At 42.7% G+C, this 15469-nt stretch overlaps 1 protein-coding gene across 10 annotated transcripts in view; it reads left to right on the top strand.

Moving 5' to 3' along the window:
• The first annotated feature begins 1625 nt into the window (after positions 1-1625).
• The window catches only part of ARHGAP12 (Rho GTPase activating protein 12), a 73585-nt gene continuing 59741 nt past the window's right edge, over positions 1626-15469 (top strand). For 3 of the 10 annotated variants that reach the window (XM_082193769.1, XM_082193765.1, XM_082193764.1), the window contains exons 1-2: positions 1627-1800; positions 8400-9132. In XM_082193769.1, coding sequence (XP_082049895.1) covers positions 8467-9132 — 666 coding nt within the window. In that variant the 5' untranslated portion in view covers positions 1627-1800; positions 8400-8466. Of the gene's footprint in view, positions 1801-8399; positions 9133-15469 lie in introns of all 10 variants that reach the window. The other 7 variants (XM_082193768.1, XM_082193762.1, XM_082193763.1 and 4 more) reach the window with 5 other exon arrangements.

Genomic DNA, 15469 nt, shown 5'->3' with positions numbered 1-15469 from the left:
GTGACGAAGCTGCTCTCGCGAGCCAGCACCAGTGCAGCACACGGAAATGCCGCTTACCTTCCTGTTATAAAGCGGTACCTATTTATCTACTTGCACTTGGGGGTGCTTTCGAACTGCTAGGTGGGCAGGAGCTGTGACCGAAAGACAGGAGCTCACCCCGCCGCGGGGATTCAAACCGCCGACCATGCGATCGGCAAGTCCTAGGCACTGAGGTTTTACCCACAGCGCCACCCGCGTCCCCTCATGATGGTTATTACATCGTTATTATTTATTAAATTTATTAGTTGCTTTGTCTAGGCAGGGCAACCCAAAACAACTTACAACCAGCTATGCAGTTCACCAAGAAACAATGGCAAGAAAGACACAACTCTGCAGGGAAAAGGTGCATTGAAACAGCGAAAATAACACAACAAAATGCATTGCATGAGGGGGAAATGGATTGCAAAGTGTGAACATTACCGAAAACACCATTTAATTAGGTATCCCATTTCCAACCATCAAATTTGAGGTATTAAGCCATGAGATCCCAAACAAATGAGGCTTGTGTCTGTATTACTGACTTGGAGCTTGTGGTTTAACCTTGAGGCTATTAATGGTGCAGTACTACACGTGTATCCTCAGAAGTAAATCCGAGGGCAGGTAAAAAAAAACACCCAGGCATTTATAAAACCTAGCATAAATTGATTTTGGGACATCCTGCCTTTGCACCCTCAGGCTTTGATATCAAAGCACTCCTAGTGACGCGGCAGGGTTTGCAATATCACTGCAGGAAGGTCTGTCGAGAAGCTTCTTCCATGCAGTTTCCCAGCCCTTCCCGCGAGGCAGCTGCGTCGAAGGCTGTGGCTAGCTAGCTTGGACATGCCCACAGCTTAAACTCTTGCATCCCAGGGCTTTTCTTTTTGTGTGTGTGTGCAAAAAAGAACCGATCTCTCTCCCGCCCCCAAAACCTTTACTATTCCCCGGCTTCCAAGACGTCTCAAGACTTGCGCTCGCGGGCACTTTTCCTGTAGTCCTCCTCCTGCTGCCCTTTAGTATATTATCCGTATATTGATTGCAACGCGCGTCTGTCGGATTTACACGCTTCCTTTAACCAACTGTTGCGGGGATCGCTTCCATTCGCGCGCCACGGCCCCACACGCCACCTTGAAATCTTTCCCGTTTTGAGGATTAAGGTTCAATAAGCGCATCCCTCTGCCTTAAAAAAAAAAAAAGTTTCTCCCTCCCTCTCCCCCTGCAACAGGTTTTGACACAGCTTAATCTCGGTCGAGGCGCATAATATAATATATAATGTAATAATATAATAACAGACACATGCTTGTGGCGTGTTTCACATGAGCTTTATTTTTATTCCTTTTTTTTGTTCTGTGGAACAAGCAGCCTGGGCAGAGAAAAGGGACGAGAGTGAGGTGGGGCGGGGGCGGGGGGGAGGAGAGCGGAATTCAAATGAACAACCGCAGGCGCCCTTCTTTCTCCCTCGCGCCCCCTCTTCCCGCCTCTTTTTCTCTTGTCACTCCAAGCCTCCCCTCCCAACGGCGCCGCTCCTTTCCACCTTTTGCCCCGCCTCCCCTCCCTTCCCCCGGCACGTGATGGGGGCCTCTGACGCCGGGCGGCGCGGTGCCCTGGAGCTGACACTCGGCGCGGAGCTGAGGCCGGGAGGGGGCGGGGCTCCTGGGCAGGCAGGCGGGCAGGAGGGAAGAAAGGAGCGAGCGAGGCGAAGCGGAAGGAGGAGGAAGAAGAAGAAGCAACAGCGGCGGCGGGGATACCGCCTTGTAGTCGGAGCGACCTGGACCTCCGGTTTGGGTGAGTGGGCCGTTATTCGGGGGGGGGGAGCAGCGTGCTGTGCTGCGCCTGCCAGAAGTGCGTTGAAGTAGGTGCGTGTTTGGGGAGGGGGCGTTGCTGGCTTCACAGGGATTCTTCCTCTCCCCCCCCCACAACCGTTTTGTTTGCAAGGAAGAACGGAGAGACACGGTTTCCTTGTTTGTCCCTTCCCTCCCCCCTCCCACTGTTGCGCTTCTTGTATAATTAAGCCGGAGCAACTCTTCTTCTTCCGCCGCCCCTTCCTCCTCCTCTCCCCACCCCTCCCCCCGCCTGCGCCCCCTATCAGAAAAGCGCCTTGTAGCCTCCGCCCCACCCCTAGGTGGAGCATGGAAAGGTGTGCGGAGGGAGGAGGAGGAGGAGGGACGGAGGGGAGCAAGCCCTTTAAGCCACACTTTCGGCTACTCCGGTGGGGAAACGTGACAGCCGGAGTTTAAAGGGGAGCCGGTGGTGCGTCATGTGCACACGACCGTGTCAAGTCCTAATGCTGATAGACGTGCTGCGTCGGGTTTCCTCCTCGCGACACTCCCCCCCCCCCCGCTTGACCTTGGGGTGTTTTCATTCTGCGACATGAGCAGGATGGGATGGGGGGATGACTTGTTGGTTCCCTGTACAGTAATCACTTGATAACTCTCGTGTGTATATATATGGGTGGGCTTATAAGGGCAGGTGGGAGGAATGGCAACCCCACCTCTGTCCGCACTTGGGCCCAGTTTTAATTTGTAGTTCCCTGTGTCTTGACTGGTACAGCCTGATTTTGCAAATATATATGAATTCTAACTTTAAGTGTTTCGTTTACCCTCGGGAGTCAGGGCAGTTTCATGCCTGGAAGCATTCATGTTTGTGCAACTGATACACAGATTGATGCTATCTCTCTGTATTTTGCCTTGTGTCAAGCTGCCTGTGTGGAGAAGAGTCCTAAAGTGGTATATTTTGCTTCTGTAGTAAAAGCATAATTTGGTTATAAGTTATTTTGTGTTATGCATACACAACTATATGATATTATTATTATTATTATTATTATTATTATTAACAACAACAACAACAATAATAAATATAATAATAAATTTGTCAGGGTTGCCCAGGGCAACCAAAAGTGACTTACAACAGTCTCATACATACAACATACAGCTTGCAGATGTATGTATAGTTGACCAAATAATACAAACACATAGATACATTAAAGGAGAGTACATTGTGTAACTTCACTTCTCCAGTTAGGACAAATTATGAAGGAGGAGGATAGCTTAGTTACCAGCTTGAGCGGAAGTTCTGCATTTTCTCTTCCTTGCCAACTGTCTATACAGGCCTTAAAATGATTTGAGCCTTAGTTAGTATGAGTTAACCACAATGTATCAGTCACAGACTTTTCTAGCTATTTATAGTTTGCAATTGTAGTCAGCACAATAACAAAAGAGTAGAGTAAGAGAGGCAAGTAACTGATATGATGTTATTCCCTCCCCCTTTTAATAAAAAAAACTTTGGGGAAATTGGCTTTTTAAAGCTGTTTGGCATGTAAGTACATTATGCATTCAGATTATGATAAACTGAGTTTGTAATCAAGTTTCAAGAAAGGTACAGTTTGGCTTTTATTTTAAATACCATATTATTGGAGAGCCCATTGTCCTCAAATGTTCCCTAGTGTAGGTGCTCAAGAAGGAGCTGACCTTTTTTTGGTAATTGGTAACTACCGTCCATGGTTACAATCTCTCTATGTGTTTAAATCTTTAGGCTCATTTTGAAAGTATTTCATATAAAATTGAGTACAAATGAGTCATACCAGCTGTCAAGCAAAATTATTCTGATGAAATTTCAGCGTGTGAAATTGATTTCCCTCAGCAAATGTGAAGAGAATGTTGTTATGAAACTCATGGACTTGGCCTTGCATTGCGTGTTTGCTTTTCTGCCATGGTGACTAGAAATGTTTCTGTTACCCTTTCTCCAGATGACTGTGGTGTACTTTCTTCTTGTCAGAAATTTTGATCTTAAACCTCGAGAATAATGCAAGCCTTCACATTCCTCTGATGGACAGAATTCTTGCCTGAAGTGAAACTTATAGGTTGCAGAAAAATTTGCATAAAAGACAAAACTGTTTATGCCAGGGGGTGTGCATTATGTTCTCTCAAGTGATAGGCATCCAGAAATTGTGGGCTTAATGAAAATGTGCTTAAATTAAAGCTTGCTGCTGAGATGCTGACAAGTAACAACATAGGAGAAAACATCAATTGTGCAGAGGACAGTTGGCTGGGTTTTATTTCATCTAGTCTTCAGTTGGTAAGAACCTATGACATGGGGATCTAAATGTCCTCCAATACGACTTCAATGACTAACTTTGTTTGTATCACAACATCATTAATGTACTCCTTGCAGCTGTAGGGGATAATGTTTGCCAGCACAATAGTCTGCGGTAAGAACCAAATGACACTGAGAGAGCTTGTTTGTATTTTTGGTTACATAAATAGTAGCATAGTTTTTTCCCATTTTTGTTTGGACCGTGCTATGATTTTTTGATTCTGAGCTTCAATTATTACACCGAGTGAAGCAAATTATAATTGGTTTTAAATAGTTTCCAGGATAGGAATTATACACAGATATGTTATGATGATTCTGTTATACTGCTTTCTAACCTTCTAAATGTTTTTTGTACTCGGCTTTGAAAGTAAGGTTGGGTTCTAGTACTAATTTCAGATCTTGCTCACCCTTTGTTGACTCACATTAATTTAGTGAAGTGTGTGGGCTTTAATGTCATGCTACTTCACTTTTATTGCCTCCTACATTACATCCACTCTTTGAAAAGTGCAAATTTAGTGTATAATACAGTTTACCGTATCCACTGTTCTAATGCTTACAGCACACCTACTCAGAACTGATCCCCTTTGGCTGCATTGGCACAGTGTTTATGAGCTGGTTGCAAGTTGTTGTGTTTTGGTTTTTTTAAAAAAAGCAAAACATGATTAACATTAACTATGGGTTTTTTTTATTTGGACAAAACAAAAGTGAAGCAAACTCCTGACAGTGGGAGTGGTGGGGACTTGAGCTCAAGGCTTGCTTGTAGTTTGTTGTTGCTCAAGCACACATCAAACAGTGGTTTAACAAAAGGAGGAACCAATGTGGTGTGCTACAGATGCTTCAGAGTATAACTCTCATCATCCCTAACTGTTGGCTATACTGGCTGAGGCTGATGGGAACTGAAATACTTTTAGCAGCCTCAGCTGGTATTGCCAACAGTGTGGATGTTTCGAGTTGTGGTTTAAAATATCTGTAGGGCACCACATTAACTACCCCTGGTTTAGCTTGATATACAAATGCAGCCATTAAGTTTGGATTGAAGCCTTAGTATTCTCATAATGCTAATGATGGATGCCACTTCATTTTTATTCTACCCCCTCACAAGTCTGGTTGTCTTTATCAACCATTGGCTACAGCAGGTGATGCTCATTTAAGTGCTTAAAAGGGGGGCGGGATGCGGCTTTTGAGAAATGGCATTTGAGAGATGGATTTTGTGAAGTTAGAGCTGCTGCTCAACATTTGAACAGAATACAAATTTAAAAAACACTTTGGTTGGTTATTCCAGCATAAATAATTATTTGAGCTAGTTAGGTAGACGGATTTTATTCCCCAGTTGTAGTACTTCTATCTCTTGTGATGATTTATATAGGAAATTAAAGTGACAGGAAGAAATAATTTATAGAAGCAAAAAGTGGATAAAACACTAATTATTGTTGGCAGTATTCTATAAAGTTAGTCTTTCTCTTGTAGTTTTAATAGGGCACATATGTTTTATTTCTAGAGCTGACTTTTCTATTCCCTCTTCATTTACAAATTTTGGTCTCAGTCCAACAAGATCCTTAAGATGCACTGCGCTGGAGCTGAAGAATTTCCCTTACTTCTCATGTATTTTCTTTCATTTGTTCTACATTACAATTGGCTTCTTAAACATGAAGATATTTTAAAGAAAACGTAAAGCGACTTATAGTTGCAAAAAGTTTTAAGCAGTTGCATAGGCCTATTAGCATTAAAAGGTCTTCAAGAGACACCTGACACTGCCTGCGAAATCTCTGCTGGAAGAGTGTTCCATCAAAGGATGGTTTGTGCCACAAACTAGGCCCAAATGCAAGACCTGTGCGCCTTCACACTCCCTCCCTTATAGTCGCTTTTAGCTGTTTGTCGCTTTTCCCACCTTTTTAAGTATGTGTGATATAATCAGCTTTTAATTACTAGTTTTTACGCCTTACCTGTTTTAAGTCTTATGTGTTCTGTTTATCCGTATGTTTTATCTTATGCTGGTCAGGGACCAAACTAAAGTTTGATACTGATACTGATGTTGAGTGTTCCATAGCACAAGACTGAGATCACTAAATAGCAAACTTCTAGTTGAGGCCAGTTGGGCCTCTAACATGGATGATTAAGCTGGAATATAAGGGCCCAAGTTGTCCTTAATAAGATATGCAGATATCCACATTCAAATTTACATCTCTATTCTGGGAACAACAAATCCTGTGTGTCTAGCACTGACTTGATGCGGTTCCCTTCTGTAAGCATGCAGAAAACCTTTGTCTACTTCTAATGGTGTTATTTCTGAACCAGTTCACTAAGAACTATGGGTACATAAATGACCTAGGAAGGATACTTTGGCTTGCATGCTCCCTTTCCTCACCTTGCATGTTGGAATTACTTCCTGGTTTGTGGCAAACCATAGTTGTTTGTTCCATCAGACTGTGGTTGTGTTTGCCATGCAAACCAAGTCTGGAAGCTAGGATGACACTTTGGTTTGCAATCTTGATTTTCAGGAGGGCAAGTGCAAGCCATATCTTGCCAGTTCAGATGACAGTACTAACTGGTTTATTTTAAACTGGGGAGGAAATGAATTACAGTGCATGAGAAGGATAAGGGAGTCTGTGAGCCCAAGTGTTCTTACAGTCTCATTTGCGTATAGTCAAACCATCTTTTGGAATTCAGTTGAAATAATTTCCTTCATTGTGAATTATCAGTGTCTGTTGCCTAATCAAGGATTAATCTTTGTTATTTTGTTTGAACAGAAACAACACCCTTTAGATGTTAAATGTATAAGCTGGGTTTTTTTTCCTATCCCACTTTAAAGATTTAAGGAATTTAAGAGGAAAGAAACCCTACACCAAAATAAATATATGTAACAGCTGAAATATCTGCAATGTGACCTTGGCAAAGCTGTTTTATTAAAATGTGGGAAGCATGCTTAAAGAGTATACATTCTTATTAACAGTATCCTGACCTCTATGGTTCATAAGATTAGGTAACAGAACTTGAAGGGAACACTTTCCAAGATGTCTGGTAATGATTTGTGATTTATTAATTTGATGGCACTACAGAACTCAGAAGAAGTAATACTAAAGGGATATCTGAGCAGAATATGGGAGCCAAATTAAGCAAAACCATTCTTTTATTCCCCACAAGGTTTAATAATACCTGAACTAAATAAATCCTCTACGTAATCATAGGATTGTCTTGAACTAAAAAAAGACCTGATCCATTTTGCTAAGTAACTGAAACAATAGGCTTAGTAACAGGCAAAGAGCAAGAGCCGAACAGATATTAGGGTCCAGAAAAAGTTACTGTATTAATGTTTAACGTACTATCTATGCAACTTGTGGACAAAAAAAACCCTCTTGTATACCACTTTAGCAGAATATTTATGTATTTCATGGAATAAGAGTGCAGTGATTCTCAAAAGAGTAATGTAGTAATGGAGACCTAGTAGCTCAAGAAAAATTGGTAAGTGGGTGTGATATTTCTGAAAATGGAAATTGTTATATTTTATTTATTCCACTTTTCAGGATACAAATCCTCTTGCAAATACAATCAGAATACATTAATAGAATTACAGTACAGGCAACTTCCCATTTGTGTGGGGTTGCATTTTGGGTCATTGCGCACATCAGCGGTCTCATGTAAGCCTGCCCCGTTCCACCCTCTTCTGGGGCTGAAAATGATGTGTGTGTCAGTGGTTGTGCATCAATTGAACATGCACAAAATGGTTGCCCCCTGTGAACAACATCAAAGCACACCTAGTCATCAGGATGGTCCCATTTAAAGTTGTAGTTAACATTTTTCATATGGTTATGCCTAGAAAGCACTTATATTTATGTACATTGCTATTCATCCACGATCAGAGTTTTCAGTACCCTGAATTTTTCTTAAAATGAATCCTAGGTTAATGTGTTGTAATGTACTAAAATATGTGGAGGTATTCAGTGTCTAAAGCACTGAATTTATTGGGATACCATACAAATAGCATTTTATTGAATTCCCTCAAACCTATATTTCAGTTTCAACTAATTCTGACAATCTGGAAAAACTCTTCAGATATTTACAGTATACTGCATGTGAAACTTAAAAAAAAACAGCTTTTGTATGCCTAAATGTAAGCCAATTAGGGAAGGGGAAACATTTCAGAAAGGTTTCTGGGGAAATTTCTAGTAATGGTCTGAGAGAAAAAACTTTGCGAAAGATTTGATTAGCCAGTTCATCCCAAATATGAGACTAGTCAATAAACAGCATGCAGCTGAAACTCCTTTGTGGTAATAACATTTTTTTCCCCTTTACAGGGGGAAAGGAAGACCATAATGTGGCTTACCTTTCACGTAGAAAGGTGAATACAGTTTCTTCCAAGACATGGCCGACAAGAGTGGAAAGATTCTTTCAGGTCCATTATACATCGAAGTTGAATATGACTATGAATATGAAGCAAAAGACAAAAGGATTGTGATTAAACAAGGGGAGAGATACATTTTAGTGAAAAAGACGAATGATGACTGGTGGCAAGTCAAGAGGGATGAAAACTCAAAGCCATTCTATGTGCCAGCACAGTATGTGAAAGAAGTAACTCGCAAAGCACTAATGCCACCTATCAAGCAATTGGGTGGGCTGCCAAACAGCTCTTTAAAACTTATGCATGGGTTACAGAGGTCAACAGAAAATGTCAATAAGTCTCCGGAGCTTTCTAGTTTTGGGAAATCTTCTCCAGTTCAAGTGTCTAGCACAGTTCGGGATGCCAATCAGAATTTCGGACCAAACGTTAGCCCGGGTCAGAATTTTGGCCTGAGCTTGGACCTTTCCCAGAATAATGGGAAATTGAATGAATTTCAGTTCCCTAAAGTTTCCAATCAGAACAGAACATTCTCTGTGTCCCATTTTTCTTGTTCTGAATGTGTGGAGATAGAAAAGACCAGCTTTTCGCAAGAACAGTCCTGTGATTCCGCAGGAGAAGGCTCAGAGAAAATCCACCAGGATTCAGAATCTGGAGATGAACTCAGTAGCAGTTCCACAGAACAAGTACAGGTAAGATGAGATGCATCACAGTCAAATTTGAACTATTTTGTGTCTTAAAAAAAGGTATGAAGTAACAATTTAGCAAGAAGCTTGTTTATGTACACAAACTTTTTATACTAAATGTATAAGAACTAGGCTCACTCAGCTACTGTGTGTTAGAATAGTGAGAGAATACTTAATATTTCTCTGGTGACACCCACCTGGTGGCTTGTTTTTGTGCAGTTATCCATTGATTTGCCATTTTTCAGAAATTAACCCTTCTTTGAAGGGTTCATTAAGCATGGGAAGGATGATGGAAAGGATTGGATCAGTTTAGCCTGTTATGGTCAACATATGTATCCTCTTGCAGAAGTTCTTATTAAATTGATAGAAAATTCAAATGGCCAATAGAGTGGAAAGCTTTTCATATTCTGTAGCGTATCTGGGTGATTAGTGCTTGACACTGGGTTAGACATGCCATTTTTATTCACAGAGGTTGTGGTAGTTCTTATCAGCTTATTTTTAGGAGTCCCTGAGCTGTACCACAACAACTGCATTCAATGGATGCTAGCTGTTTCATGTCATCCTTGTTATTTTTTGATGTAGCAGCCATCAGTGATGATTGATACTCCTTGAGTTGATAATTACCTACGAGGGTTTAGATAAATTGATGTGCCCTGAACAGTGAACATAATCTTCATAGCACTTATTATGTTATTAATCCAAATTAGCTGACAACCACCACATGTACCACTTTCACATTTTTTTTAAAAAGTATTTATTTATTACTCACCCTTCACCCTAGGGTCCCAGAGCTGGTTACAACATTAAAAACGCAATATTAATACAACTTAAAACCTCAAAAATAAGGGGTGTTCTCAAAATGTACCCCTCAGGTGTCAAAAGCCAGGGTAAAGAGATTAATCTTCAACATTGTGTAAACTTCATCTGTGTAATGAAGTTGAAAGATGGGCCTTTGTGGGGCGGCAGTTTCACAGCTTAGGGATGCCACAGAGAACGCAGTCTCCCAGGCTTCCGCCCCCTGAACTTCCAAGGGTGGAGAAAGTACCAATAAGGCTCCCTCTTCCCATCTCAGGGGGTCTGTAGAGAAGGAGGTTGTGTTTTGGTTAGTTGGGGCCTGAGTCATTTAAGACTTTAAATCAGGGGTCAGCAAACCTTTTCAGGAGGGGGCTGGTCCACTTTTCCTCAGACCTTGTGGGGGGCCAGACCCACCCTCTCCCGAAAGGACCCCCCTTGCCGCCACTCACTGAACAGCCGCTGACGCTGCCTCGTCTTCTGCAGCATCGTCGCCGTCCTCAGCCTCGGCCAGGGGTCTGTTGGGTGCAGAGCCCATGCCGCTGGCCTGGGCAGTGGAGGCAGCCTCCCCGCCACTGCCACTTCCTCCCGCTCAGCTCTTGGCCATATGCGGCTGCCTCAGTGGGAAGGAAGGGGCGTCGCCCAGAGGTATCCGTGGCTATGGATTGGCTGCAGAAGCTTCCTGTAGCCAATCCGAAGCCAGTGTCGCCGCCCGCCCAGAGGCGTCCATGGCTTTGGATTGGCTGCAGGAGTTTTGTGCAGCCAACCCGAAATCGTGTCAGTGTTGCGGAAGTCAGTCCCCACGCGGCTAGGCCTCCGCACCGTGCTGGTTTAGCGCGGGGACTGACCAAGCAGGCAGCAGGGTCCATGGGCCAGATTTACAAGTCCGGTGGGCCACATCCAGCCCCTGGGCTGTAGTTTTCCAACCCCTGCTTTAAACACTAATGTGAGCACGTTGACTTGGGCCCAGAAACAAACTGGCAATGAGTGCAGCTATTTTAAAACGTTGAAACCCCAGACAGATTGAAGTTTCTGAATCACCGTCAAGGAAATCCCCACATAGAGTGCATTAAAGCAATCCATTCTGGAAGTTACCAAAGCATGGATCATAGTGACCAAGTTATCTCTATCCAAATGGGGTTGTAGCTGGTTAACCAGCTGGAGCTGAGAAAAGGCACTCTTAGTCACTGAAGGAGCCTGAGAATCCAGTGACAGTGTTGAATCCAGGAACATCCCCAATTGCTCTTATCAGCATTTTTTATTTTTTAGTGACTTTGGCTGATGTTGGTATTTCCAAATAGAAGCACTAGGGAAACTGTATTGAACAAATTTGATGAAACTTATAATCAGAATGCAGGAGTTATACAGATGTCCTGTATGAAAACCACCAGCTCCCTGTGGACTGACCCAATGCAATTCAAGAAGACCTGTTATATGCAATACAGTATGTAACAAATGAAAAGTGCAAACAGGTCAAACAAAGTATGGCAAGCAGTTCTTCTTGAACAACACTCACTTGTAGAGCCAGTTTGCAGTCTGGATAAGGCTCTTGGACCTAATTTTACTACTGGGTACTCAGGTGTCAGCTATATATCCATGCTGCTTGGGGGTGGGGAAGCGTCTAGCCTCAGAATGCTCTCTCTCATTCTCACTAGGCAAGAAACAGATCTGTCACAGTCTTAGACAACAGTCTTAGAAATTTGAAACTGTAACATTACAAAATGGGTGTAATATTTTATCTCGGTATGATGCCCACAAGCTATGTTACTTTCAACATAGCTATGAGTGGTGAAAAGCTGTCATAGCAATTAGACATCAACATTATTTTAATAAGCAAGAAAGACACCCTATAGCCTGGTTCTTTGCCCTGCAGAATGTAGTAAACTATAAATATTGTAATAATGTGATTATTCAGTTTGTAACTTCAGCAAAGTACATTAAAATTATGATTGGGAGAGTTTAGGTTCAGGAACTCAAATTACACCAAAACTGGACTGAACCCCATCCCTGAGGAAAACCAGAACCATTAAATGAAAGTCTGTTGGAACTGAAAATGGAAAGAAAAATTCAGGCTAGTAGATCAGAATAAGAACAAGCAAACTTGTTTCCTCTAGATCAAGCAGATCTAGAGATTTAAATGCCTGCTAGATTTTACTGAACTACCCTCCTGCTTTTTTAAAATCTTTCAATAGTGACCATTGTTTGGCAGAAATCAGCTGGGTAGAAATTAAGGTCTTTGCAAGCTGTTCTTATGACTGTTTGTTGCCAGAACATGAAGTTCCAGTCTGCGTATGGTTACCTTGAAAACAAGTGTTAAGCTAAGTGAGTGTTAGCACTATACAGTGAATGTGAGATGTCAATTGTCTTTATGCCAGTTTATGTGGAGGCTGAAGAGCGTTCTTTCTTCATTGGATCCTACTTTTAACAGGGTTTGCTGTCTGTGTCTTGCACATTTTAAAGTCTGTATAAATGCATTTTAGAAAATAAAAGAAGTTTGTGTTTGTTGTACACAAGAGAGTCTGTGCAACAGCTCATTGTGGGTTGTAGGAATGCATTCCAGTTTTCTTTGTTTGAACCTATGAGAAGCCTCCTATCAGTTTTACTGGGGGGGATGGGATTGAATTTTCATTAAATAGGTTGTGCAGCAGGGCATATACATGCCTTCTGTCCCTGATTTTGCGTGATCTGTGTTAGATTCTCACTGTAAACATAGAATACCCAATGGCACAAGCATACACAAGCTTCAATAAAAAAAATGATACTAGATTCAGTGTTTTAAAAAAGTGACTATGCTTCCTTTCTCCTCTTTTGGTGAATGGTAACACCACAGGATGTATTCTCATTTCACTCTGTTATGTGACCTTATGTTCCAATGGAACTGCTTTTATTGTGGCTGTCAGCAGCTATCTGTATTTCTGTGGGAAGGATGTGTATGGCCTGCCTTTGCTTACTTGCTGTTGTGACTGGTGGGATTAATTGCAACAGCCTTGTTTTCTCATTGTGGGCACAGTTGCTTTCCTTTGGTCTCAGTTCCACAGTTGCATAGGAGATCCCTAATAAACACTATGCATTTTGAAGACTTTTCTGCCACACAGACTCATCTGAACTTTGGCAAGATTATTTTCTTCATCAGTTCCCTATCTTCATATAGAAATTAAAAGTGACCAATGCTTGCTGTTGTTTTGAAAGCGAGAATTTTGCTGATTGTTGTTAATTGTCAAATTATTAAATAATCTAAATCTAGTTTGCATAACCATGAATTCATGTAACATGTACATTGAAGCAAGCAGTACTTAATTTGGGGAAGGAAGAGAGTGTGAGGTGACCGTTAGGCAGCTCCTTATTTGAATATACAGTATATACAGTATATATAACCAATGTTAAATCTCTGTAGGACAAATTTTGGTTTATCTGGCCTGTTGTTGTGGATAGGACTCTCACAATAATGCAGTCAGCTTCCTGCCTTCTTGCCTCACGCCTATCATGTTTGGTGAAAGCCAGTTGGGGGAAGGGTGCTGATTAGATAGGTCCAGGATGTGGTGAATGTGTCTTTACACGACAGAGTGGTGCATTCTGCTCTTAAACAGGTGTGAAAGTGTGTTCACTCCTGAAGAAGCCCACCCTAAATCCTGTGGTTTATAACAACTACTGCCTGGTTGCAAATACCCCATTTTTGGGTAAGGGGGTAGAGAGAGTTGTGGTTGTGCAGTTGCAGGAGTTCCTGGAGAATGCAAATTATCTAGATCCATATCAGTCTGGGTTTAGGTGCAGTTTGGGACTGAATCAGTATTGGCTGTCCTGATGAATGAACTATATTAAGAACTACATAACTTTTAGAAGACATCTGAAGGCAGCCTTGTATTGAGAAGTTTTTAATGTTTGATGCTTTATTATGTTTTATATATTCTGTATGCCACCCAGTGTGGCTGGGGAAACTCAGCCATATGGCGGGGTATAAATAATAACATTATGATGATGAGTGGGACGGGGGTGTGGGACTCTGCTTCTTTTTCTTGATCTCTCTGTCGCTTTTGCTATCATTCTCTTTGGCAAGCTCTGTGAAATGGGTATTGGGGGTGCTGTTGGACAGTGGTTCCTGTCCTCCCTGTAGGGTTGTATCTAGAGAGTCGCATTGGGAGACTGTATTTCAGCTATGGTGTATCTTAGTACAATCTTGTCTCTCGTGCTGTTTAATACTTGTATGCAGCCTCTGGATGTGGTCATTCAAAGTTTTTTGGGGGCGGAAAGGGTCATCAGTATGCTGACCCTTCTCTACAACATCAGCGCCTGGAGAGGATGTGCATGATCTGAACCATTGTCTGGATGCAGTGGAGAAATGGACCAGTAAATTGTGCTTGAACCATGGGAACATGGAGGCACTATGTTGGTGGTTCCCATGTCTAGGCAGTTGGCTAGGGTTGGGGTTGTGCTCTTTGTCTCTTTGTGCTCTTTGTGCCTATAGCTAGTAAACCAGATGTAGCCATTCTTGGAAATCAGTAGTGTAGTCACAGTGATTTATGTATTGGCCACCTCAAGATTCCATTATTGCCGTGAGCTCTATGTTGGGCTATCTTTGGGCCTGGTCCGACAGTTCCAGTTGGTGCAACAGCTGGACTGTTGATGAGGACCGATGATTGCCAGCAGATACCTGCAGTGATCAAAAGCATGCACTGACTCCCCATATGCTACTGGGCCAGGTTCAAGATCCTTGCATCTACTTGGGTCTAGGATACCTTGGAGACTGACCATCAGATCCCTTATATCCCTGCCGAATCAATGAGGTCTTCGTGGGAGTCACTGTTAGTGGCCTCCCATGGCTCAGATGCATGGCTCATATCCACAAGAAGCTCCTTTCCCTGTTGAACGTACAGGGCTTCTGAATTTATTCCAGCAAGCTTTTTAGCTGAATTCTGATTTTATACCATTTTACTCATTTTTAGGCTTATTGTATTGGGTCTCCTGTACATTACTAAGAGACAACCGTAATTAAGTGGTATATACATTGGGGACGCGGGTGGCGCTGTGGGCTAAAGCCTCAGCGCCTAGGGCTTGCCGATCGAAAGGTCGGCGGTTCGAATCCCCGCGGCGGGGTGCGCTCCCGCTGCTCGGTCCCAGCGCCTGCCCACCTAGCAGTTCGAAAGCACCCCCGGGGGCAAGTAGATAAATAGGTACCGCTTACCAGCGGGAAGGTAAACGGCGTTCCGTGTGCGGCTCTGGCTCGCCAGAGCAGCGTTGTCACGCTGGCCACGTGACCCGGAAGTGTCTTCGGACAGCGCTGGCCCCCGGCCAATAGATGTGAGATGGGCGCACAAACCCCAGAGTCTGTCAAGACTGGCCCGTTCGGGCAGGGGTACCTTTACCTTTACCTTTTACATTGTTGAAATAAATAAAAAATTATAACACAATAGGTAACAATGAAATTCTTTCTTCAACCTGCAGTGCATGAGGGGAAATGAGCTTCTGGACATGCTTCGTGCCAGAGGATGGACTTTTGGATTTGTGGCCACCTGTCCTTATCAGTAGGGATGGTGCAGAGATCTTAAGAGGGAAC

The sequence above is a fragment of the Podarcis vaucheri genome (genome assembly GCF_965113315.1).
Source record: "Podarcis vaucheri genome assembly, chromosome: 12".
Taxonomy (NCBI): Eukaryota; Metazoa; Chordata; class Lepidosauria; order Squamata; family Lacertidae; genus Podarcis; species Podarcis vaucheri.
Note: the sequence above shows the minus strand (reverse complement) of the source record. Positions and strands in the feature narration are given on the sequence as shown.